The 25,789-nt window shown below is 40.1% G+C and overlaps 2 protein-coding genes across 4 annotated transcripts; both read left to right on the forward strand.

Annotated features, from left to right (window-relative positions):
- The first annotated feature begins 236 nt into the window (after positions 1-236).
- On the forward strand, positions 237-9,271 carry thrap3a (thyroid hormone receptor associated protein 3a). Its single transcript, XM_070912323.1, has 10 exons — positions 237-358; positions 3,331-4,230; positions 4,718-5,395; positions 5,551-5,723; positions 6,087-6,198; positions 6,503-6,587; positions 8,041-8,222; positions 8,354-8,534; positions 8,685-8,831; positions 8,948-9,271. The coding sequence occupies exons 1-10, from the start codon at positions 237-239 to the stop codon at positions 9,185-9,187; spliced, it is 2,820 nt and encodes a 939-aa protein (XP_070768424.1). The 3' UTR covers positions 9,188-9,271.
- A 3,212-nt stretch (positions 9,272-12,483) lies between these two features.
- sh3d21 (SH3 domain containing 21) lies at positions 12,484-24,652 on the forward strand. Of its 3 annotated transcripts, none has more exons than XM_070912070.1 (17): positions 12,484-12,655; positions 13,112-13,269; positions 13,375-13,432; positions 14,434-14,543; positions 14,929-15,019; positions 15,135-15,196; positions 15,280-15,319; positions 15,787-15,881; positions 16,284-16,385; positions 16,765-16,807; positions 19,119-19,169; positions 19,273-19,390; positions 20,201-20,369; positions 21,248-21,313; positions 21,517-21,710; positions 23,196-23,259; positions 23,395-24,652. In XM_070912070.1, exons 1-17 carry the CDS (start codon positions 12,652-12,654, stop codon positions 23,425-23,427), a joined length of 1,458 nt encoding a protein of 485 aa, XP_070768171.1. In that variant the 5' UTR covers positions 12,484-12,651; the 3' UTR covers positions 23,428-24,652. The 3 variants fall into 3 exon arrangements, with proteins under 3 accessions (XP_070768171.1, XP_070768172.1, XP_070768173.1); XM_070912071.1 differs by having other exon boundaries at positions 20,204-20,369; XM_070912072.1 differs by lacking the exon at positions 21,248-21,313.
- Positions 24,653-25,789: the final 1,137 nt, after the last annotated feature.

The raw sequence follows: 25,789 nt of genomic DNA on the forward strand, positions 1-25,789 counted from the left end.
CATGGATAATTGACTCTTGGCTTTCTTTAAATGTATTTTTCTTCCGTGATAATTGTTCATTCAATTGTTCACTCAGATGACTGATATCTATTCTATGCAGCCAATGCCTTGAAAAGGTGATTATAATAATAATAACCAATTGTGTGCATTGTTTGCTTTCTTACATTTTCCAAAAATCCTAACTCGGCTGTACGACCCTTTTGTGTGACAGTTCGAGGTGTTGGCTGGCTGTAGTGATGTCCAGATCCACAAAATCGGCCTCGAGGTCTCGGAGCCGCTCAAGGTCCCGGTCAAGATCCCGCTCCACTTCTCGTTCCAGAAGTCGCTCCAGATCCCGGTCCAGGAAGCGTCACTACAGGTAGAGTCCATTTTATGAACAATCTGTTGGCGGAATTGTGTTTTTGTGGTCAAGGTGAACAATCAAGTAAAATACAGTTGAAGACGCCCCTGTGTCGCCAGACCTGACCTATTAAAACAAGGTTTAATAAGTAATTCTTTAATAACTGAAAGGTATTATACAGTGTGAATGAATGAAGAACGCCTTGACCCACCTAATGCCTAAAGTATGAATGACTGTGACCCAACAAAGTCGGTTGTCATGAAGAAAGAGGAAACTCGCAGCAGGCATCAGTACTGATCATCCTGTTTTCTGCTAAGCTCCTTTTCCACTCAAATTCTAGTAAATCTTAACTTGTCCTAAACTACTGACCATAAAATGTGCTGGTTAGATTTGACATGTAAAAAATATATTGTATATGCAGGTAGTTTGTTTGTGACAGTGGGAATGTCAACAAGCAGCTCTGTGTTCTGTTATAATTAGTGTTTCCTAGTAGCTACATATCTGTTGATTTCCATTTGCAAGACCTTGTCTTGTCCTGGACTTTATGACCCTGGTTCTCATATGAAAAGCTGGTTTAGCGTATTAATGGATTTGGTTCTGACCCAAACTCTAGAGTCGGCTTCTGTGTCCAAAGGAAATTGATGTTTGAGAAAGAGGTCAGCTGCGGGTTAGAAAACTTACTTAAGTTAAAGTGAATATTATTGCAGTTTGCATCGCACAGGAAAGCATTTCCATATCAGTCGGCTGCAGTGGCAAATGAAAATATTTTATCACACCTTTGATCAAGAGTGCAGCATTTGTTGGTTGCTTTGCTTAAATAAAAATGCCCTGGTTGTAGGGTTATCTGCTGCCTATGAAACAGCGAGGCTTCAGTCTGATGCCTTTGCTGTTTCTGGCAGGATGACTGTGGCATGGCAGTAAAATGACAGGGCGACCCATTTCCTGGCAGTGTCGCAGCACGTATTAAAATTAGCATAAAGAAGAGACATGGAAGGAATCTAATGGTTTACTCTTCCTCTTCCTGAACACACCTTGCATGTGTGCAAATGGGTTTGTGGTTGCACTGGAACTGTACATGCCTGAATGCACACATTTGCATAAGTTGTATACGGATTCAGGGTCACATACAGAACAGCAACGCACACACCCACACACAGAAATGTTTCATTTGCCTACATCTCCTGGGCAAAACATCCCCAACATGTTGACAAGTCTGATAAAAAAGAGTTCCACTTTGGAGCTTTTTCTTGACTTCCCTCCAAGTGTCACCATCTCTTGCTTTTAACACGATCACCTCAGTACGTACTTCCTCCGTGACTTATCACATGTTTAATAAGAGAGACATTAAGATGTAGATGTCTGCAGTATTTTGGTGGAACAGTCAGCATAGTAAATTGTGTGTAATTGCCTTTTTTTATAAAACCTCAATAAACTGGTAGAACTGCCCATGTATCTGCCAAGCACAGCGTCAAAGGATTCCAGTAGAATTTTTTCCCCCTCATATGGTCCATGTGACTCTCTGCTCCACCAGAGCTGGCCAGAGGAGATGTAGTATCTGTAGCTCGCACTGTGAGTGTGCAGTGCTGCTCAGTGCGCTGCCTTTTTTTTATCACTGTATTCCAATGAAAGAACACACTAGGTGAGTCCTGTGCTTTTTTAGCCTTTTTATATGGCTTTGGAATGTGTTTGCATGAAGCGTGGTGCTGCTTTGCTCGGTCACTTCAGAATAGCGTTCTGCAATATATCGTAGGTTTTGTATGTATTTCTAAACTTCTTAATATACTTCAGCAGGTTTATATTTTATTGATATTCTAACAGGGAAACGGGCTGAGCAGTTACTTTTTATTTATTGACAGTTGTAGAAAAGTTGCTGAAGATGTAGTTGTAAAAGAAACACTTAGAGAACTAGTTTGATGTTTACACTAGATTTAATCTCAAAGATGTCAGTGGAAAGTTGTGGATGTTGTGTTGACATGCGGTTAGGCTTAAAAAGAGCATTTTGGACTCATTAAAACATTGATTTGAAGAAGAGAATGTACTGTGCCGTGGTTATAATCGTAAAACGGTGTTTGAGGTTCAGGCTAGAGAACAACACAAGGCGTTCTATCAGAAGTGCAGCAGAGCCACCATGTGGACTAGTCTGACCCTGCAGCCTTGGCTCAGCACCACACTGAAATCTCTGCTTTTCTCCATGCGGTGCTCCTGGGTGGGCTCCTATATATACTAGCATATGTTTTGCCAATTGCAAATTACATATGGATGTTGGATGCAACTGCACATTGGATGCAACTGCACATGTCTTTTCCATATGTTATGTCAATGGTTAGCCTAACTTGGTTACTATGTTTGGAGTCTGTTTGAAAATTGAACAGACTGGTTTAAGTGGAAATCTCAATCATTTATCAGTGAAACAGTCTGTGTTCCTGTGGTACTGGTATTATCACTGTCTATTTACCCATTGTGGCATTTGGTGCACGAGAGTGTTCTTTTTCCATTTATTCAATAGTCAACATCAACGCTTTTACTGACCACATTTGTGTCAAATGTCAATTTATGTCAAAGGGCTTTATGAGCACACATACAGCAGGTGTGTATGCATGCATGCAGAAAATGTTACATTTTCTTGAGACTGTGTCAGAGAGATGTTATCTCTGTGTTAAGTTTAGATGCTGTGATTTAGAGTTTCAGGTAGTACTGTATTAGATTGCATTACATTCCTCAGGAGTTTTTACATTTTGGGTCATAAACCCTAACCCAAATTTTTTTTTGAATGTATATTAATCTTTGGAAATTCATTTTAAATTAAGTAATCATACACTTATATTTATTACTATATTATTATATAGTCTTCTAAAACTCTTTTTAATGCACAAATTGAAGGAACTGGCGGGATTACATTTCACTGTGATTGTACCTTATATGATTACATGTGACAAATGAACTTGATTGATTGATTGATTGATTGAGTGATTGATTGCTCTTGTTCACAGCTCTAGGTCTCGGTCATGGTCAAGATCTCATTCTCCATCTCATAACCGGGAGAAGAAATATCAGAGGGGAAACCAGAACAATCGTGAGTTCCGGGGCTACCACCGCGGCTTCCGGAGGCCATACAACTTCAGGGGCCGAGGGCGGGGCTTCTTCCCACGTGGGCGCTACCAGCGTGGCGGTGGGGGTGGTGGTTATAACTATAACAACAACTTCCGCCCCAACTGGAAGAATTACAAACAGTACCCACAAAAACAGCAGCAACAGCAACAACAGCAACAGCAGCAGCAAAACCATTCACGAGGACGATCTCACAACCTCCAGAAACACTCAGGAAGCCCCCCTCAAGGTCACGCTCACCACTCTGACCGATCCTCCTCGCCATTATCCAGACACTCGCAGCATTCTTCCTCTTCCTCACACTCCTCATCTCCCAAATGCAGGCCAGCCCTGTTGCTGACTAACCAAGACTCCAAAGATGTGAAAGAGGAGCTCTTGGCCTCCAAGGAGGTCCAAAAGGGAGGAGGGGGAGATGGGGAGCCAGTGGAGCTTGTTGGGGTGTTGGCAGGAGATGCCAAAGAAGGCGCAGGCAGTGGGAAGACTGAGGGGAACTGGCAAGGCCTGACTGACTGCAGCAGCAGTCCAAAGAGAAAGAGTCCTCTGGCAAGTTCTGCTGTAATTGTTGGTCAGAACAGCCAAACTACGAACCAGTCTAGTCCCTCCCCTAAAATCACAAATGACACCAGCAATGGCGCCCCCTCCTGGCAGATGGTGGGTAGTGCAACCTCAACAAAAAAAACCTCGCATGAAGGTCTAAATCCAATGCTTTCCAGCTTTGACTTCTTCTCCAACGAGGAATACCTGGATGGAGATAAAACAGCAATCTCCATTGCCTTCGGAAAGTAAGATTTACTTTCTTTTCCTCAAATATAAATCAATAAATTCAACAATAATAATAATAATTTTGACATTGTTTTAGCAAACTATGTAAACTTTATAAATATACAGATAAAATATTTTTGGCTTAATTGCTTTACAGACCACACAGTCACTTTATCCTGGCATTTCCTGGGCTTTGCAAGCTTTGTGTAGTCAACTGTGGTTGTTATAACAGACTAATAAAGTTGAGGTATTCAGGGGGATTCCACATATTTGCCTTGTCAAACAGCATTGTTTTTCATTGAAATGTATTGTGCTTTTATGTGTTTATTTTCATAGATCAAATATCTGACACAAATCTTTCTCTGTTGTTTTAGAAATTCTTATTTGTAAAGGCTCTAATATGACATCAGATAATAAATTGGTTTTCTGTAAGTTCAATTTTTGCAGTTGTCTCTCAAGTTGCATGCCGAGTTAGATGCAGCTCTTTATCTCTTTGTCGTTGTTTAGGTTTTTGGAGGAGCAAAATAAAAAAGCTAAAGCTCGGGAAAATGGCAAGAACCCAGAAGCAAATGATGTGGATATGGAACAAGGGAAAGTAAATGGCAAAGCAGCCGTGATTCTCTCTGACTCTGTGTCAAGAAAATACAAAGAAGACATTGATGGTGAAGTGTCTCTGAACAGCTTTTTGAAAGCTTCTCCTTTTCTGTCTGCTGATGGGGAGGAGGAGGAGGAGGAGATGATAATCAAGCCTCATTCAAAGGCACTTCACAAAGACTGGCACAATGGGGACGAGTCCTCTAAGCCAAAGAGCAAGGTCACTCACTCAGCCCGGGAACTGTTTGAAGAATGCTTTGGCAAATGGCAGAATGTGGCCAACAGTGACCTTGATGCCATGGCAGAGGACATATATCTCAATCGAAAGCAGGATAAAGCAGCGGCCATTGCCGCGGCCCTCGCCAAGAGGGAGTTAGCAGGAAAATTTGAGGAACTGTCCCCAGACATGGGTGGTAAAGCCAGGAAGATGGCAAAATCTCCCTCCATCCCATCTCCTTCACCACTGCCGAGGAGGAACTCTGACAGAGAGATGTTTATGATCAGGGCAGAGGACTCGCCTTTCATGTCCTCAAGAAAACAGGAAGCAAAATTAAATGTCAGAATGGATTTCCTTGGAGATAGCCTGATAAGGTGAGCACCATAAAATGGTTTCTGGTCCCACACTGGGTCTTCCCTCAGTGAGACAGAAGTCATATCTGTACATTCAGCTTACTTTCTGTTTTAATCTATTTTCTATAAACAAGATCAAAAGACTAAAGAATGTGTTTTTTTTTGGTCATTTTCAGCTCTTCTGATATTTTAGCTGAGGAGCGACAGTTGTCTCAGGATCTTGTGCAGTCCTCGAAAAAGGACCAGGAGTTCCGCTCCATCTTTCAACATGTTCAGAACGCTCAGCTACAGAGGAGTCCCTCTGAGCTGTTTGCTCAACACATTGTCACGATTGTTCACCACATTAAAGGTGAGTCCTCACTTCTATTGCTGTCCTCACATTTATTATTAACAGAAAAGAGTGGAGTAATCAAACAAGTTCTCTTTTTTTAGGAATGGACACTTTTTTTTTTTTTTTTAATTTTTTTTTTCTTTAAATTGCACTACATGTTTAATAAGCGTTTGGCCATAAAGTAACTCAACACATCACCATGTAACAAAAAACTACTTCATCATACACTACATACAAAAGAAGCATTATGTTTTTGAGGCGACTATAAAATAAAGCCTTCAAGCTTCCTATATAAAGCATGCATCACAGTTGGATGGAAAAGTGACAGACACTAGAAGCACTAATGGCTTTAACAGCTGTTTTTACCGTCTCCCTTTACAGCTCAGCACTTTCCATCTTCTGGAATGACTCTAAACGAGCGATTCACCATGTACCAAAGACGAGCTGCAGAGAAGGAAATGATGAAGCCAAGAAAAAGCCCAGAGATACACAGGTAGAGTCGCCTATTGAGTGACCCTCTCACCTTCAGTGTGCTGTGGCTTCACCTCCTCTTTTAACAGCTTTCAGGTATTTCTCTCACCTTTCCTACCTGAAAATCAACAGACTATCTTGGCTTATTTGTTCTCATGCTCGGTGGAGGTCAGTTTTATTTTCCCACCATTTTGTCTTTTTTTTCTGTTTTATGTTGTCTTTGCAGTTCAATGTAGCCCTGCAGTTTATGGTTTTGGCTCCTGTGCAGTGGTTCCTGTAGTATGTGCATTTAATTATCTTGTCTTAACTGTGTTTCTTTCTCACAGGAGAATTGATGTTTCACCAAGAGCTTTTAAGAAACACTCTCAACTTTTTGAGGCGATGAAAAGCTCAGAGGATGGCACTTACAAGGTGACTGAACATTTTGCAGTATGAAGTATGTTGGAAAAACAAACAACAGCAAACGAGTGAGCAAGCCAGATGCCTTTAGACTGCACTCTCTTAAAGCCTGTGGCTTTCCTTGAAGGGAGATGCACAAAGTCTAAGAAATGCAAATGCAAAATAAGGCACTTTGACTTTGTTGTTTGTTATATATCGCCTTCACACATGGTGAATTGGTTAGACTGTGGGCACTAGCCTGACCAAGGCTAATGAATCATATAAGTTGAGAAATGGAAGCCACTGTGCCAAAGCTGTTCAGAGGACTCTAAGCAATTGTCTTCGTAAGTATTCTTTAAAAAATAAGGAACGGAAATAACCAACAGCAAGCCCTTTATGCACCTGTGCTTTTACATGCTTAACTTTCTGAGTAAAACCTCACACTTTCCTTATTAATATGCATGGACACATATGGCCAAGCATTTGTAAACATGAGGTGCAAATACTACTAAAATACATTAAACTGTATAAACTTCAATTAGCATGAACAGTCCTATCTTCTTTTTTTCTCTACCATTCCTAAAGCACCATACTAGTGGTTTTGCCAGTCATACAGTATCTCAACGACTATGAAGTGTGTATACTTCATAGCAGGTACCAGCAACTATTTCCCAAAGCATACCTCAAAGTTTTTTAGATTGATTCCCCACCTTCCAGGCAGCTATTGGTTTCAGTTCATGTCAGTACAGTATTATAATCAACTTACAGTGACTTGAAACGTGCTTGACATAGGAAATACATCACTGAGCACATTCAGGGATTGTTTTTACACAACACGGGTCACGAATACCTGAAAGCACCTTGTCGCTGAGGCTCGGATGTTCAAAATGTGGGAATTGGCTCCTGGAATTCATGTTACACATGGAAGACAAACAAGCAAGTATGACGTGAAATATGCTGGTGCTGTTGTGCAGTAGATTCTTGAAGCCTTGGATGCTGAACTTTCCCACATGCATTTGAATGCACCAGTGAGGAGGTTTTCAAAACACACCCTTCTGACGGCTGACCTTGCAATAACTTCACTTTGACACAAAATAAAGCTAAGTAAATGTTGACTGTGATGGATTGCCTATCTGAAGCAAAGTTTTTTCAAGTTGATTTTCTTACCATATTTAAATAGCTGTCTTGAAGGCCGGATAATCCATTTTATAACATATGCTTTGGAGAATGGTTCAGATTTTTTGGTAATCCTAAAACATGCAAAACTACTGGTTTGGCTCTTTAAGCGCACTGGAAAATTCACTTGGTTTTATTCATGGCAGCTGGCTGTTAACCCGGGTTTCCCCCCCCCCCCTTTACCCATGGACCTCACTATTTAGTTTTCAAACCAGCTTGGCTGAGAGCAGACTGATAGCGCCTATGTGCTAATCCACAGTGCTAATGCAAAGTCTGTCCACGACGTTGTGTTCTGTTTTGATTTGCTCAGGATGGCGGGGAAAAAATGAAGGGTGACCCAATGGACCTTCGTTTGGATATTGAGCGCCGTAAAAAATATTCCACCCATGACAGAGATTATAATCAGGATCGGGGAAGAGATATGGGAGATTCCCCAGATTCTAGTAGAGAGAGATCTGTGGAAAAGTTCTCCAAATGCCACGAGAAATCAAAGTATGTGCAACTGCCCTGTACTTTGTATTGTTTCAAACTATCTACAAATACATTGAATACTGTTGTTAATCTACCCTGCACGATGAACAGTTGGGCATGAAGGATTTTGCATGTCCCATTTCTCCTTTTAGGAAAAGTAAGAAGAAGCGCTCTCGCTCGAGTTCGTCCTCATCTTCCTCGTCCTCCAAGTCCCAAAAAGATGATTTGTCCCATGGCAAGTCTGATCCCAAAGATAAAGGCTTTAACAGGGCTCGACTGGATCAAAGGGAGTCACCAGAATCAGTTGAAAGAGAAAGGACACGTGGAGGATTTGTAAGTTTGCTGACTTATGTTGAGTTGGTGGTGGAGCATAGTTTGGAGCAATGGCTGTGTCAAGTTACACTCTACATTTGACTTTTACAGTTTACTGTGCATCACTGATTTTGCTGCTTTTCAACTCCTTGTATTTTTCTGTAATTACAGCAAGTCCGAATTCGTGGAAGGGGCTGGAACAGAGGCAATTATCAGGGAAACTGTTCACATAGTAACAACATGGCAAACATGGCAGTACACCCAAAAAATGAAGACTGGGACCCAGAGTACACGCCCAAGAGCAGGAAATACTACTTGGTATGGTTGATCTCTTTCCCATTCATGCCTCCCACCCCTGTTTAAATTGTCTAATCTTTGCACTTTTGCACTTGTTGTCTTGACACACCTCCATCCTTTTTCCGTCTTACTCTCAGCACGATGACAGAGACAGGGAGACAGAGTGCAAGTGGGTGGACAACCGAGGGCGAGGACGGGGAAGCTTCTCACGTGGAAGGGCACGATTCATCATCCGCAAAGCCACTGGGGGCCCCAACACCAATGGCCCCAAATGGGCCCATGACAAGTTCAAGGTCAATGGGGAGCAAGGTGGCGCGCAGGAAGAGGAGACAGAACAGGACCATAAAGAAAGAGAAATCGATGGAAAGAATACTTGAGCAGTAAAGCAATGTGCTGAAACTCTTAATTTTCTTCTGTGTTGTTTTGGGATCTGACTCTGAATTTATCCACCACAATGGATTCATAAATGCAGATTAAAATGTTTAAGACTCAGCTATCGCTAGGAAACCTTTTATGCTTTAATGTCAGCGTAGGCTACTCACTCTGATTTTATCAGGATGCAACTCATAACTAGTAGAAGCACTGTTTAAGGGTGAATTGCTGTTTCTCATAAGAATTTGGATTTATGTTATATGTTTTTAAGCTTTATATGGTAAAGTCAAACTTTAAGTGCAGCATTTTCTAATATTTATACTTTTCTCAGAGGAATGATTAAAAAATTACTCCTTTTAATGACATTTGTAATTTTAAAATAGCAAGAGAAAATCACATTGTAGATCAAATCGGCTTGTGCCTTATACTGAGAAATGTTTTGTGAGCGGGCCACAAGATAAATAGTTGTACTGGTAAATGCATTCAAATCTACTCCCAACTCCCCAACTATGAGTTTTTGAAAAAAGCAGGCTTTTTGTTTTGAGCTGTGTCTTGTCTGCGTTAAAATGACAGCATTAAGTATAATGTAGTTCATGTTGATGTAAAAACATCACTGTCTAGCCAATTCAGCGCCCTACAAATGACCGTGATCTGACAATGGGACCAAACTGTATGGGGTCAAAGGTTATGCTCTACAGTCTTTCATTATACATCATTCAGCAATAACAATACTAGCTGGCAGCATAGGAGACTGTTATAGATATGAAGGATAACTACCTGTGCATTTAATATGTTGTTCATTAAACCTTTTGCTGTCAAAGATTTCTATACAGTAGCTCTTTGGTTGATCTTGGATACCACTTCAATGTATAATATTGATAGTGATTATATGTTTTCCTCCAAAGACACTTGTAGTTTTTGTACCTGGCTAGGCAGGATTTTGACTTTGTCTGTAAAAGGAGAATTTGTTCTTATTGCCATAGATTTTGATGTGTTTTTCATTTGTTGTTTGCAAACTTTTCTCCAACCTATGATTATTTAATCAAGTATGTAGATTGTGTGCAACTGTGTCATCATTGTGATAGAAGAGGCCCAAAATTTGCATTTGTTTAGTCTGAAGTTTGTAAGAAACAGAAATACAGGGTAGTTTGTAAGACAAGGACTACAGTATGTCTATTCCTAGAATAAGAATGTTTGCATATATATCTTTTTTTCCCCCTCAAGTCTAGGATTAGGCTCATGTCTATTTGCCGAACTGCCCATACAATGGAATTACACAATTTTTGTGCCTTTCTGTAGGTGCTCTGGTCTTATTTGTACAATACAGGCCACCAGATTAAGATTCACATTTAACTGTTTAAAAGGTTACCTGCTTTGGGAATATTGCTTTTTTTTTTTTTTTTTTAAATAGGTGTTGTTACTGTTTGTTTCTTAGAGACTGTAAATTAAAGAGACACTGATTACTTTAATGTTCGCCTTGATTTGTCTTTTATTGTTATTCCTCTCAGGTATAAGAGCAATTCGGGTTTATTATTTAAAAGCAACTCATGGCAATTATTGCATTTTTTCCTGGGAAGCAAGCTGTAGCTTGATGCATGTCCACAGCTAGACTCCCATCAGTTTGCACAGTGGCAATCAACAGTTGATCAAGTGAATAATCATCTTGAGAACCAAAGGTCTGTGTCTAGCTGCTGGTTGTATATTCAAGTTAACAGCCTTGTTTTCTCCCAGAAACACAGCAAATTCAAGTAAACCCATTCATCAATAAGAGGTACAGCTAATTTCCAACCAACTGTACTCACGTCACAATGAACAGTACCCTGTCTGAACACCATGACCATAAACACAGAGACCCCCGAATATTTCACTTACATAAATGAATGCACCAGCTGCACAGCAAACAACTGCATGGTTAAGTCTTCTGATGACACTGCCACCTTGTGTTTCAGGACAAATAATTCAGACATTAGCATATGCAACCACACTTTTGTTGGGCCTTATCAGTATTTCGTCAACCCTGCAGAACCACTCACCATAGCTATATTAAACACACTACAACTTAGGTTGCTTCATGTACATACCTGTGCATATGACAATAATAAGGAGTGGTAAATGTCTGTGTAGAGCCTGCGTCAACACAATGTGCAGCTCCTCTTTTATCATGCTGTAGTTCAGAACATCTTGGGGCGTGACGTCTCATCCTGATTTGATTACCTCTCTGTTACAGAAGAAGGCCAAGATCACCTACTTCACTCAGAGCCATGAAAGTCTTTGGAGTCTCCAGGTAGTCTTTGATTAAACAATCGTCAGACAGGATCATGTCAGAGCCTGTGCATGCCTGACATGTCTGGGTTAAACTTAAGTGGTTTAAAACACTTTCTTACTTTGTCCACCGAGTCTCTAGTAGACAGTGTCTAATTCTGTAAGGGCATTTTTATTGTACAGTTTTATTGTTTGAGTATATTTTGACGTAATTCTTGTGTATTTGAAAATGGGGCAGTTTGTACTCATTTCACACACTTTATTTGTACTGTTTAACATTCGTCATTCAGTGTTGTCCAGGAGAAAACTTTTACAGGACAAAAAGTCAATATTTTATCCTAAACAATGCTAAAGATTAGACTGAGAGGACTCATTTACTACCATTCAACGAGGAAGATGAGGAAGTACCATATCTGATGACTTAGGCTCTCTACCTTTCCTTTGCTCAAGTTACAGCCTATATGGTACATTTAAAGTACATTTATTTTTATCTTCCCATAAAATGTATTTGCTTACTCTTCTCTGCTGTGTTATTTTGGAGGAGTGAAATTCAGTTTTGCGTAGCCTGGTTCTGCTTTCTATAAATGGCCAGCCACTTTGCCTCAAGGTGCATACAAAAACAACAACATTACAGAGATGCACGCACTCAAACAAACTCCTCCCAAGAAGCACAAATAAGGTACTGAGTTCGAATTTCTTTCAAATCTGTACCTGTTCGACATCATACAGTATGGATATATATGACTGAGCACAACAGACCTGGATTCAAGTGTAATTGTGCTGCTTGTGAATGCTGACTTTTGTCTTCTTATATTTTAGTTTCTCCAGATGAACTATGTTGTCATGCTCCATTTTAAGCCTCACTTATTATGAGCTTTGTTCTTTCACTATAAACCTGTCTTACCTGTTCTTCTCCCCCATTTCCTCCCTCTCTCCTCCTTCTCTCTCTCTTTCCCTCTCTCTCTCTCTCTCTCTGCACTGTATGACCCATCCTACTCCTTGCTGTTGATTTGTCATGACTAGCCTCAGGAAAGGTTGCTCAATGTTAATGTTTGACAAGTAGGAAGAAGGGCCTTGGCTGCCATATCTCTCAGTCTTAGACAACACAACTGCACTTTTTCAGTTCTCCTTCCTCTCAAGAGTTTGTTGGCTTGCTTTGTGAAGGAATTACATATTCAAATCCGAAGGAGAAAGGCAGAAAGACACCATGGGTGAGTCAGCATTATCACTTTTTTTATGTACTGCTGGAATTTCTTGATGTTTTAATCCTGTTAGCTGTCTGTTTGCTTGGATTCTGAAGATTTGATGGCAGAACACAAAGAGTAAGTGCAAAGAAATGAAAAAGTTTTGTCTTCACAAAATGCTGTTGATTATTATCTATATCTATGATTATTATTGATTATTGCTGTTACAGTGTTTTAATTTGGAATCCAAATAAAGAAAAATGCTTTTCTACTTGTAAGGAGTGATTAGTGACAGAAGAAAACTGTTTGGTTTATCCGTAATAATCTACATTCCCTCAAAGCCCATATCCTTGGTTAGCCTCCACAGTTTAGAGGTTTGTCTTGGTTTTGAAATGTCAGGCCACATCACTTGTGAAGCAAGCATACCAGCCTTTGTGCAAAGAATAAAATAAATTTTCTGCCCCATTTACGGCTCCACTGTAGAGGTGCTGGTGCTGATCGACTTCGAGGGCACCATGGGAGACGAGATCACAGTGAGGATGGGGGATGTGGTCAAAAACGTCACCAAGGCCAGCGAGGAGGGATGGCTGGAGGGGGAGCTGAGAGGAAAGAGAGGCATCTTCCCTGCCACCTTTGTCAAGGTCTGTTAAGGCTATGCAGCCCACAGCATTGTACTGTTACTGTACTGTGTATTCATGTTTATCCACGTGTGTTAAAATATGCCCCGTTTTGGTTTTTCATTACAGGAGGTGCCAGTCTATTTGATAGGTGACAGCACGAGGGAACCACGAAGCCTTAGAAAAAGTACAATGCTAAGTCTAAATTCTCAGAACTCTTTATTTTCCTCTCTGTTATCAGCTTAGAAAGCAGAAAGTAGATATTTACACTTTGTCAAAAAAGCATGTGAAGGGTTTTCATTTTAAAAGGCTACATATTCATTCTGCAGTCATTTTGCTTGCTAAGTTTCATTGAGCAATATTTTATGTGATCAGACTCCTGCAAACATTGTGACATTTTGGACCCAATACCACTGTCAGGCAAATACTTATCTTAAAAAAAACATAACTGTTTAGTAAGAAAAAAACCTGCTCTAATATTTACCCACAAGGGAGTGGATTTTTATATAATTTCATTGGGAGATGGTATCAGTTACTTCAATATGGTCCATATCTCCATTTGTAACAAATTCATTTGCAAATAATTCAATCTGTTGAAACGTATATGTGTGCAAGATCCAGAGTTTATTGTCTTTTGGCATTGCAGCGCCAGGCACATCATATCATTGTCAGTCAAATAGAGATCATTTTATTACATTTAGAAGTAATTATCCTGTTTAAAAGTCGAACACTTATCTCAGCTTGCACGTGATTCGACTCAAAATAAACCATGAAAACATTTGACAATGCTATTCTAAACAGGTTGGTTTTTCTGTTGTAACTTTTATAGTCTAAAAACTGTTTAAACTTGTGGTTAGTGTGGTGCATGCACTCAGCAAGACAGTGAAGCAAGCAAGCTGACTGTAATGTTGACCACATCCTCGCCACACAAATCCTAATTTTAATGTATGAAAATGGAGCAGATAAAAACAAGCATTACCTCTGAGGGATTAGACATGTTCGAAACGTGAATGAGTGCCATGTGCTTTGCAGTCTTACTGCTATCCTGTTGAGAATTGACTACTCTGCCTCCCTCCAATCAAACTAAACGCGCTGTTATTGAGCTCTTCTTTCTCCATCAGCATCACCAGTAGATTATAAACTTTACATCGATCCGTTGATGTGGCTGCTGATTCTTTGTCTTTCCAGCGAAGAAGATGAAACAGACGAGGAAATGCGAGGTAGCGTTTGCTTACAGCCCCATGAATGAAGATGAGCTGGACCTGGTGGTTGGGGAGACTGTAGAGATCATCAGAGAGGTAGAGTCCCTTCTTATCGCTGCTCAAATACTCATGTTTGATCTACGTGTGAAATAACCAAACAGTGATGCTATGCAAACGAGCCGACTGTTAAGTTGGGCATTTACCTCCTGCTTGCTGCAGCTGCTCAGTAGCCAAACCCATAGCATTGTATGTAAATCAGGGCGTTGGTGAAGTGTTTGCTCGGCCAATCTTCCCGGGGTAAATAAAGAACATTGTTCAAAAGGTATTCATTGATTCATATTTAGCCGCCAGGTTAACAAAGCATGTTTCCCGGACAAATTACAGCTTTACAGAAATGCATGTGAACTGACGTTAAACAGACTGATCGTAATCTCTGGAATGTATACTGGATGATATAGTCTCTCCTTAACATCATTTACAGATTGAAGATGGATGGTGGATGGGGGTGAAAAATGGCAAGGTGGGGGCATTTCCATCAAATTTCGTCAAAGAAATTTTTGTTTCCCCTAAAGGTTGGTAAAGCCATAACTTCTGTTGAGTTTTTTTTGTTACTTTTGCCGTACATCTAAACTAACTAACCCTTAAAAAAAACAGCAGAACTCATTGTTGGTGATACTCTTTTTACAGAGGGCAAGCACAGTGAGGGCAAGGCAAGACCCAAGCTCACTGATGCGGTGTTCAATAAGGAGGTACGTAATGCAGAAATAACCTTTCTGAAACATATGAATTGTTTACCTTTGACGTAATGTGCTTTGTTTTTCTTCACATAAAGATATCTCAAAGGGCAACTGTGAGGAACAAAGCAAGAAATGGTAAGTTCACATGTTTTTTAAAGGTCATATCATTAGCTGCAGTAAAGCATTTGCGAGTTCTTCAACTGTTTGCACAATTGTGGACTAATGGCTCCGGGGATACCGTCAATTTAGACACTGTTTCTATCTTTAGCATTTCAAAAGCAACTGGACAGATCTAATCATACCCAGGCACACTGTCAACTGCTGACAAGTGGTAATTCCTGTACTTTTACCTGAATGGTTTACGTGTGGGGTCAAAGCAGAACATCCTTTTGGGATCCAGGTTTACAACTTTTATCTCCAGTTTGTCACAACCCCTCTCTGGTTATTCTGTGAGTTAGTGACGTGTATAAAAGGTTATATACAAAGATGACAAGATTAGTCATATTTGTTGAAACCTCTTTTTTTGTGTTACACAATGTACTTTAATGCTCAGATTCTCTAAAATTAGTAACCATGTTATCTCTCATACTATGTCTCCTCAGTGGTGGAGTGTTGCCAAGTCATGTTTGACCACAACGCTAAAGCGGAGGATGAGTTGGAAATGAAAAAGGGAGATGTTGTAGTGATACTGAGAAAGGTTTGAGCACATTGTTATTCCCTGGCATTGTCTCTAACATGTCTTCCCATGATGTCATCCTTTTAAACAGACTCATTAACTCCTGCAGGTGAAATTTCTTTTCTTACAAAGTAGTTGCAGGTGAATCATATTGTTCAACCAGCCAAACCAGTTGTGTCACCTTTAACATATGTGCCACAGTGCATAACGTGACGCACATTTTTTAAGGACACAAATGGGGCAGTTGTGCGAATCATATAGGTCCATAGAAAAAGATTTCTGAGATACCTTCTTTGATAAATTGATAATAAGGTAGCCGTGTGTAGCTTGACCGCTTGATAACCTCTTGTGCAGCAATTTCACGTCCCAAAGGACACGGCCGTGTTTGAGCTTCTAATGTGACTCTTTAATCTCCATCTGAAGGAAACAGAAGATGAAGGCTGGTGGGAGGGAGAGCTAAACGGGCGCTGTGGCTTCTTTCCGGATAACTATGTCATGGTGATACCACCAATGGACAGTCTGAAAGTGAGTAGACTAAAACACGATCTCAAAAATATCCTTGTTAGACTGGACCATCCCCATATTCAAGATTTGACAATTGCATTGTGCTACCATGAATCCATGGACGTGCTTTTTAGTAATTCATATCCGCTATATTTTTTGAAATGGCTCAAAATGCAAAGTACATAATGCCGGTTTACTTTGCAGCTGGCTGGTATTTGTCTTACTTTAGCAAGTCTGCAGCCAGTATGCAGTGAGTCAGGGTTGTCTTTAACATCCTCTGTTTTGGAATTACTCACTGAAAATTCCCTTAATGGAAACAGCTTGTAAAATAGAGATGTCCTTAATTCACAAGGGGACTTACTTGCCAACCTGTTGAGTTTTCCTGTTTCTCCTCATCTAGTCTGGGATCACAAGCAAACCGCCTGCACGCAAGAAACTCTCAGGTAAGAGAACAACATGTATGTTGCTTTGATCAACGCTGTTTCACACGAGAGAGAGAGTGGTGTTTAGCCTGGCAGTGTGCTGACAGTACACTGCACTGTCACAGATTGTTGTTTTGCTACATGGAGAAATTGGCAGTAGCATTGGTAGGGTGTTTTTTCAGCATGTGGTATAAAAGCAGCCAAAATGGTCCCCTGGTCAATGTCATTATTTCAATGTGCTGCTGAAGCAACTTGAAGCCCTTGTACATATTAATTCACTATGTTGGTTAATCACACTGTTTCTTCCATTTCTATATTCATATATGCTCATCTACTCAGTGGTGGAAAGTAACTAAGTACATTTACTCAAGTACCAAACTTAAGTACAATTTTGATGTCGTTGTAATTCACTTGAGTATTTCCTTTTGATGCTACTTTATACTTCGACTCAACTACAGTTAAGAGGCAAATATTATACTTCCACAACATTTATCTGACAGCTTGAGTCACTAGTTACTTTGCAGATTCAGAGCAGATTAAGACAGCGAGGGGACAGGGACACAGGGCGTTAGGCAGGCAAACTGTTTTTTAACTGGATCCAAATGTTTGTCATACAGTCCTTATCATACAGTAGTGCATGAATGGGGAAATGACCTACAAAAACAAAAACACACATCTTGTCATACAGTGTGATATCATATCTTCTACAAGGAAAACAAACTATTTGAGATTGTGTGCGCACACACACTTGATTACAAAAGGGCTGATGAACATTTGAAACCTCTGAAACAAGAAGACACAGAGCAGGATGTGGCTTCTTGTAAGTTTTAGCTGAGGACTGCCGTCTGTGGTGCAAGTTGCAAATTTAGCAACAAATAAACGAAAATGTCAACATTACACTTCCAACACTTCCCCTGGCTGAAAATTCAAAATGCATACTCATCAAAACATGTGTGGTTAAACAGGCAGGTGAAACAGTTCCATACAAAGTGTTCGAGGTCACCAGAACTAACTGAACATCAGCACAGGTCTTATAATTTGCACTCATTACAGCATTTCTTCAACACACTATCACTCACAAGAATTTCACAGGAAGTCTCAGACTATGGTGTGATGGGGGATGGTTACACTGGTCATGTGACGCAGTTCAGGAGTCTTGGAGGAAACGAGGGGGTGGGGGGGATGTAGGAGAGCTCTGTCACAGAGATTTTCACAACCAGCACAAGAAGCAGCACTTGAGCTACTACTGCTGTGTGGATGGTTTGCTTGAGAGGGAATGTTGCACAATGCTTTGAACACTCAAGGTAGGCTTCCTGTGTTCTCATTCGGTCTGTTATGCATCTCTAAGTCTTAACGTTGTGCTTTTTTTTTTTTTTTCCAGGGCTATGCATAAGAGCAGTTTTTCTTCTTAGATTTGTGCTTATATTTATTTTGCAAAGCTGTAACCAGTTTCCTCAACCACTTGAAAGAAGCACTTGACTTGCATGGCAAACACGAATCTCTCTCATTACCTTCAGTTCGCTGAGCCTTCCTAATTGAAGCATCTATTCTCTCAGTCTCCAAGGCAAAGTCCCCTCATGGGCTGCATTTTTTCTATGAGTGACTGTCCCTGATGAACTTGTTGAGACCGTTGGGAACTGTTACTGCAGTGCTATTGGATACAGCTGTAACCTGGGCTGCTCCAGTGATGTGCACATCTTTGCCTTCCCATGCAACTACCCATAAACTAGATTACAGTTTAATTAAAAAGACCAGTTGCATTTTTTTCTCCACCACATCAAACCATAATGCTTTCTGGGGCAAACAAAAGCAAATTCTTCTCTTTGACTAATAAAATAAGTCTGCAGCTTTTTATTGGCAGTGTTGATGAAAACAATAATACAATAACACGAGTGGTGATGTCAACATAAGTAGAATAGATAATATGTATTTACTTTGTAAAGTACTTTGATTTATTACAGGAGAAGCCACACCTGCATGAGGTGTGAAAGCTAACTGTTATTTAGCAGAGTCAGATTTGCTGAGCGTGCATGCTCCTTTTTAGCAACAACCTGCTCTATATTCATATTGTTACACACAATGACACCTGGGAATGCCCTGCAGATTGAGATTGAGAGCACCTTCAAAGTAGTTGCTTAAGGAAGCATTTTTAAACTGGCCAATGGACTCAAAGTGACAATATTTGTCTGATGAAATCCCAATGGAAGATGTAACTGCTTCATTGTATGCAGCCAATTCTATAATTTTACGATTACCAGATAAAATATTTATTTATTTATTTAATCTAAAATGCAACTTTGTGGTAATGGCTCACTCTCTTTTACTGTCTCAGTGAAGACAGACGCCTCAGCGATGGAGAGAGGCGGTTCAGCAAAGACAAAAGGTATAAATGGTGGTGGCTTTTATTATAATTGTAATGTTATTGTGACACATTCCTTTCGAAGACAAATAATGTTGTGGAGTAATTTGATGAATTTTCTTTACAGATGATAAACCAGAGGCTAAGGATCTGAGAAGCAATCCTCCGACCAAAGTCAAGCTGCCATCCATCAACAAGCCCACCCCGCCTCCAGTCAAAGACAAACCCAACAAGGTTTTACCCAAGTGAGTGATGCCAAAGCATCTCTGATGTTGTGTCTCCCAACTAATCTCCATGTAAAAACACTTACGACTTACTAGATAATATGTCTTCCAACTCACAATAGTGATTCATTTGCAACCTTTCTAAAGCAAAAGGCCTTTAGGAAATGTCAGGAACACTTTCTCCTCTTTGGTCTGGCACCGGTAGCGGAGCCTTTAGATGTTAAAAGGTTTTAGTTGCTGCCACCGGTTGCCATGGTGTCCTTTAAGAAGAATGCCAGGATGCCCGACCTTTGGTGGCTCAGTGGAAACTCTGGGATGAGTCAGATCAGGCCTAAACAGACGAGAGCAGCCCATTTCCTGTTTCCTGAGCAAAATGCACACAAACAGGCACACACACACACAACTGAGAAAACAAAAACGTCCCTGTCTTGAGGGGGCTGCTAATAGAGAACAAGCTGTTTCTGAAAATTGTTTCCAATGTGTTTGGAAAGGACACCTTTCCAGCTTTCCTAGGAATCCTTCTTGATTTTTCAATAACCTCAATCTTCCAGGCCTTTACCTCAAGGCTGATTATTTATAAACCTCATATCAGATCTAACAGCATAAGGTTATTAAAGCTGTGATTTTGGAGATTTGCCATCATTGCATATGAGCTATACAGGTGACACATATGCCAGGCCAAAATAAGACATACAGAGAGTCCTAAAGACTGCAGCTGCCATGCTCTGCACCCATCAGAGCTTAGGAAAGTGTAAACCACATTCAAAGTGTTGTGTGATTTGTGAGAAAAATCTTGAAAAATCTTTAAAAAATTCTACTATTTTTTTTCAGTAGAACCAATGGTGATGTGGCTCCTGTTACACCAAAACAAGCGGAGGAGAAAGAGACCGACCAGTTTGATGGAGTGGATTTGCAGACCGAAAAGCTGAGCCATCCTACAGCAAACAGAGCCAAACCCCCTCAGAGGAGACCCCCATCAGGCCTGGTCGCAGCAGTCCACGTTAGTGACAGACACATATTGATTTATCACTTTTTTATGACAACTTTTGCTGAAAGTGTGAACAATATAGATGTGAAGAGTTACATTATGGACACTTAACTGAGGCTGACAACCTGCTAAACCACATAAGTAGGACTAACAACCATTTCTGTAGATGACCTTTGCAACTTGAGATTATCTGCAACAGTGAGGCAACTCCCTACTTTATCTTGTGCATACTTGCCAGGTAAAGGTACTTACGTTTTTGTCATACAGTGGAGCAAGACAGACTTTCTTTAAATGGAACTGAACACATTTAGTGGTACTTTGCATTTCTTGGTCCATTTTGTTCTTTTGTGGTATGTTTTTATGCAGTCCACATGTAGGGACATATTTCCAAGTTATTTCGAGTACAACTTCAATAACAGAAAATGTTTTTCAATCTATGCCATGAATGGTATTTGTTAGAGAAAGGGCTTTTCTAGGCTCTATTAATTTCCTAGACTCGCCCATTTTGCACTAAGGTTCAGCAGTCATGGAAGAGAAAACATTGCAAGAGAGGAAGAAATCATTCCTGCACTTGCACTCTAAATAGATCAGAATGTGATGCAGCTACAAAATGTGTTTGAGCAGGAGAAAAGGTCCCAGTAATAGACGCGTGCCCACATGCCCACTTTACACTGACAGCAACACGTTTGGGCCTGATGTCTAGAGGTTATCAAAAGTAATTCTGGGAAATGAAGGAATTAATTCCCTAAAGTATCCTTTTATGGTTTCTACTTGGCTGTCCAAAAGACAGACTTAGGTGTTACTGTTAGCATAGTTGGAGAAGGAGCAGGTTGTGAGGAATGATTATTAGCCATAATTGCCATAAAGGAGTGGCTTCTGCTCCTTTGCAGGACAAGAATGCTATTGACCGGACAGAACCAGAATTATCGCCAAAAAAGTTACCTGGCTTGCAAAAGGTCCGTGACATTGGCTGCTTTCTAGATACAATACAGCACATGCATTATTTATGCCTGAGTTTAGCTCTACTTCAGTAAAAAATTTACATATAAACATGTTGTGCTCTGTGTATTTCACATTTGATGAGTAAATATTTTAGCATAAAGCCAATGTGGTTCAGTGGTCTGTGCAATGTCATGAAAAGCCACCTAATTCATTGCAGGGTTCAGAAAATCTCCTGCCATCACCTGCAAAGCCTCATCGACCCAAGACGCCGCCTTCAGTTCGACCATCACCACCGAAAGTAGTTGTGGATGGCAGAACTGTGACCCCTAAAGAAGAACCAACTTTGGAAAGCCTGCAGGCTGAGATCAAAGAGCTGAGGATGGCTGTGGAGCTGCAACAGACACGACATGAGTGAGTGCTGCTCATTTGTAATGTGCGTGTGCGTTTAAAACCTGGGCAATCTAAAAAGGGTCAGCCACAGTGTTTAAAATGCTTTGTATGTTTTTGTCAAGTTCTGTAAGATAACCATTCCTCAGTAATACCAGCATGCATTTTACTTGTTGTGAGCTGACATTTGCTCCCATGATTACTGTAAACAGTGGTGGAATGTAGCAAAGTGCATTTACTCAAGTACTGTAGCACATCTCAGAGGCAAATATTGTACTTTTTACTCCTCTACATTTATCTGACAGCTATAGTTTCTAGTTATTTTTTCATATTCCTGTACAGTGAAAACCATGTATCTCCAAAGTTAGTGACATTAAGTGTTCCTTTATGGGTTGACAAAATTCGCTGTCAATGCATCGTCATCAAGCTGAAAACAGGGCTGTTTTTCTGAGCTCATGAAAAGTTGACTATTTTGAGATACATGGTTCTTCTCACAGGACAGTGACGCTACAAACATGGAATGATCTTGACATGATGCATTGCTGTAGATTAAACTACCCTACAGTATATAAAGTAGCTCAAATGAGCTCAAATCTAAACAGAGCAGTAAAACGCAACGTATACACTAATGTACCAGTAATATTAATCCAAAAACATAATACTTAATAGTGAAACACAGAGGGATCATTTTTCTGCATAAGGTTTTGAATGCAAGGCTTTTACTTGTGAGTAGTGGTATTGCTACTTTTACTTGAGTGGAGGATCTGAATACTTCTTCCACTACTGCCATAAAGAGTCTTACACTGTGCCACCCAAGACTTACATTTTTGAAACCTGAAATAATTGTTTTTATTTGGCCACTTGGTGGCAGCAGAAACAAGTTGTAAACACAACATTGACATATCATCACATTTTAAGTTGATATAGGAAACAGTTGTTTATTTATACATCCTGCAGTTACAAGTGCAGTATTAACACTCGTTTCACTCTAGTTTTGGTGTCTACCAACTCCTGAGGAAAATATCTGGCTCTTAAATGCTCCAACATGTTTACAAGCTAGTCTCTAACTGTGTCTGTATGCTGGTTGGCGCTGAGTAGTGTACAGTGAGCTTTTTCACTGAAAACAGCTGCCTGCTGCTAAACAATGAGATGAAACTGGCTATAAAGCTCTGTAAAGCCAAGGGGAGCTGCAGATTCAGGTGATGATTCTCTGTAGGTTCATCACTACAAGCAACAAGCCCTTCACATTGTCACATTGTCAATTGAGACATCATAGCTACTTTAAAGACAAACCCTCCAATCCTAATGGATCTTTCACTACTGGTGCTTACCTAGAGTGATCAAGATCAAGGCCATTTCTGTTTCAATCTAATTCATCCCCACTACAAAAGTAAGATTCTACATTCATAGACCTTCATTTATTCATTTGACTTGTAGTGTACGTCTTGACCTATTTAGACATACCCGTGTCTGCAAACTCCTCTTTTTGTTTCTGTCTCTTTTGATCAGGCGAGACATGCAGGAAGTGAAAGACGAACTGAGGGAGGAGAGAAACAAACGACTGGCACTGCAGGTCAGGCACGACTTGAGTTTTGCATGCATTTGTACTGACTGCTGCATATTGCTACAAGAAAGAATACAGAAGTTGTAGTTCCCAAGATCCTGACTGTGGTATAATTAATTGTTAAAAAATGTCTTTCCCATACAGGAGGAAGTACAAAGCTTGAGGCTGAAGCATTAATCCGAACGCAGAGTGTGGCGGGACTGTCACTGTGCCATGCAGGCCCTCGTACTGAAAATTTAAACAAGATGAACATTTTTCTGACATGGAATGGAGAAGACAAGCGAGCTAAATTAGAAAGTATAGTTGGATCTAGAACCAAGCTAATCCTGCACTGGACCGGAGAAACTTGAGCCTTCAAAAGACTTTTAAATGATGAACTGTTTAAATTTTTACATATTTGAATGCTGGAAATCACAAATATTGGTATAAGTGGGTTACGTTTGGTTGCAAATTAATGTTTTACATTGTTCTGTTTTCTTCGGTCAACTTTATGACTTTTATCATAGGTTGTACTGTACATTTACAATAATGAACATTTACTTAATTACTGCCTCAGCAGTAATATGAAATATATGCAGCTGTACATAGGAGGAAATATTGTAATGTCTTTTGCAAAGACCCAAAATATAATTTTAAGTCATCCAGAGGGGCACTGTTACCTGAATGTTAATACCTGAAATACTACTGTCAAAAACAAGGCTTGATATGCAGGTGATTTTTTTACACCAGAATGTAATGCTTTGTTAATCCACTGGAGGGCACTGTATGTCTATTCTACACAATGAGAAGTGCCAAACCTTATAGTGAATGCTGGATTGGTGGAAGTGACCCGGCACTATTGACCTTACATTAGAAAACAAAAACATATTTCATTCAGAGGAGTATATGTGTTAAGATTTAAGCAAACGGCTGATGTTGATGGAGCTTGCAGTCCACTGCATTTTCTTTGCAGCTAAGTGGAAAAGGCATACCAAGTCACTCAGAGAAAAACTGACTCACTCTGAAAACTCTGAACATTGTGACTCATCGCGATGGATGTAGAGAACGTGGGAAGAGAATTAATGAGAGATTCTTTACACCCACCATAGGGAGAGCTATTTAACTTGACTATATTTGCACCACAGCATCTTCACTGTAAGGCGTATAGATTCGGTTTTGGCTCCAAATGGTGGCGACGGTGGTGGTCGTGGTGGTGTGCTCCTGTCTAAGCGTACTAGTGTTGCCCACTGTAGAGCACATCTGGACAACATCTGGAGCTCATCAGGGATCGGGTGCTTCTGAAACTGCCATGGGAACATACTATTTTTAAAAACTGTGTTGAATAATGGTCATTAAGGGCACATTCCCTCTTAGACGACGGGGGAAATAAATTAAACTAAATAAACAACAAAGGGTCAGTTGATATTGCAGACATTTGTGAATTTTTGAAAGACATGAAAAATGAACGCTGTTTCTGTAAAGCCCTGCAAACACAAGTGAAGATTTTACTTTTTTCACTGAGGGACCTCTCAAATATTGAATAATGTCAGTGATGACGGGTGCTGCTTACTCTTGTGCGAATATATTTAATATATTTCACTCACTAGGAAGAGATATAGTGCTGCAGGTCTCAGGCAGCAACAACAGAGCAGAGAGCACATTCTTATAGGAGGAATTTAAGACAAGTAAGAGGGAACTGTTGGGAGTACTGAAAACCGACTGTTGAAAACTGAAACATTTTGGAGCTCAGAGGTCAAATACAAAAAAAACCCTCTGAGTTAAAATTAGAAATAGAGAAAGAGGAGCTGAACTGACAAAGAACAGTTCGCCTCAGTCAAAGAAAGGAGCTGGACTGATGCAGAAACAAATCATATGCATGACCTCATGGGAAATGGCAATAAATCTCTCACATATTAAAAATGCTATTTTAATATGGAGCCTTTTACTGAGGGGAGTCATAATGCAGTCCCAAAGTGCAGGATATATATTATATAAGTTTAGAACTATATTGTTTGTGCCGTTCTAATAAAATGTCATGAATCTGACTTCTTAAAGCAGTGGATAAATAGCATGAATGTAGCTGCACATGTTATTATCTGTAAAGGCTGTTTCTGGAATCAGCCAAACAACCACAAAAGACAATCCGTGCTATGTTCGTCTTTGTAGAGATCTTTCCCACACTATGTTGTGGTTCAGATTCATCGCTTTCCCTTAACTGGATTTCCCTCATGTTGATGTTCATTATCCTTTATTGATGTATCGTTTCATAACTGCATAATTACCACAAGGCTAAAATATGTTGCTTCTAATTACATGTGGATTACATCCTGTAGAATGAAAAACACACTACTCAAAATATTGAATCGTGGGTCTAGTAAAACATATTTTGGGTCCGAAACCTGGAGGTAGACGACATTCACAAGAGGTTTACACAAATATAATTACACAGCTACTTCAAAGAGTCCGCACCATCAACGCCACTGATTTCTGAAAGCCTGTGACCACATCAGAGGCTTTTCCAAGACCTCAACAGAGAAGATTTCAGTGTGGGCTCCATCTG

Source organism: Enoplosus armatus, chromosome 9 (assembly GCF_043641665.1).
Source record: "Enoplosus armatus isolate fEnoArm2 chromosome 9, fEnoArm2.hap1, whole genome shotgun sequence".
In the NCBI taxonomy this organism is placed as follows: Eukaryota; Metazoa; Chordata; class Actinopteri; order Centrarchiformes; family Enoplosidae; genus Enoplosus; species Enoplosus armatus.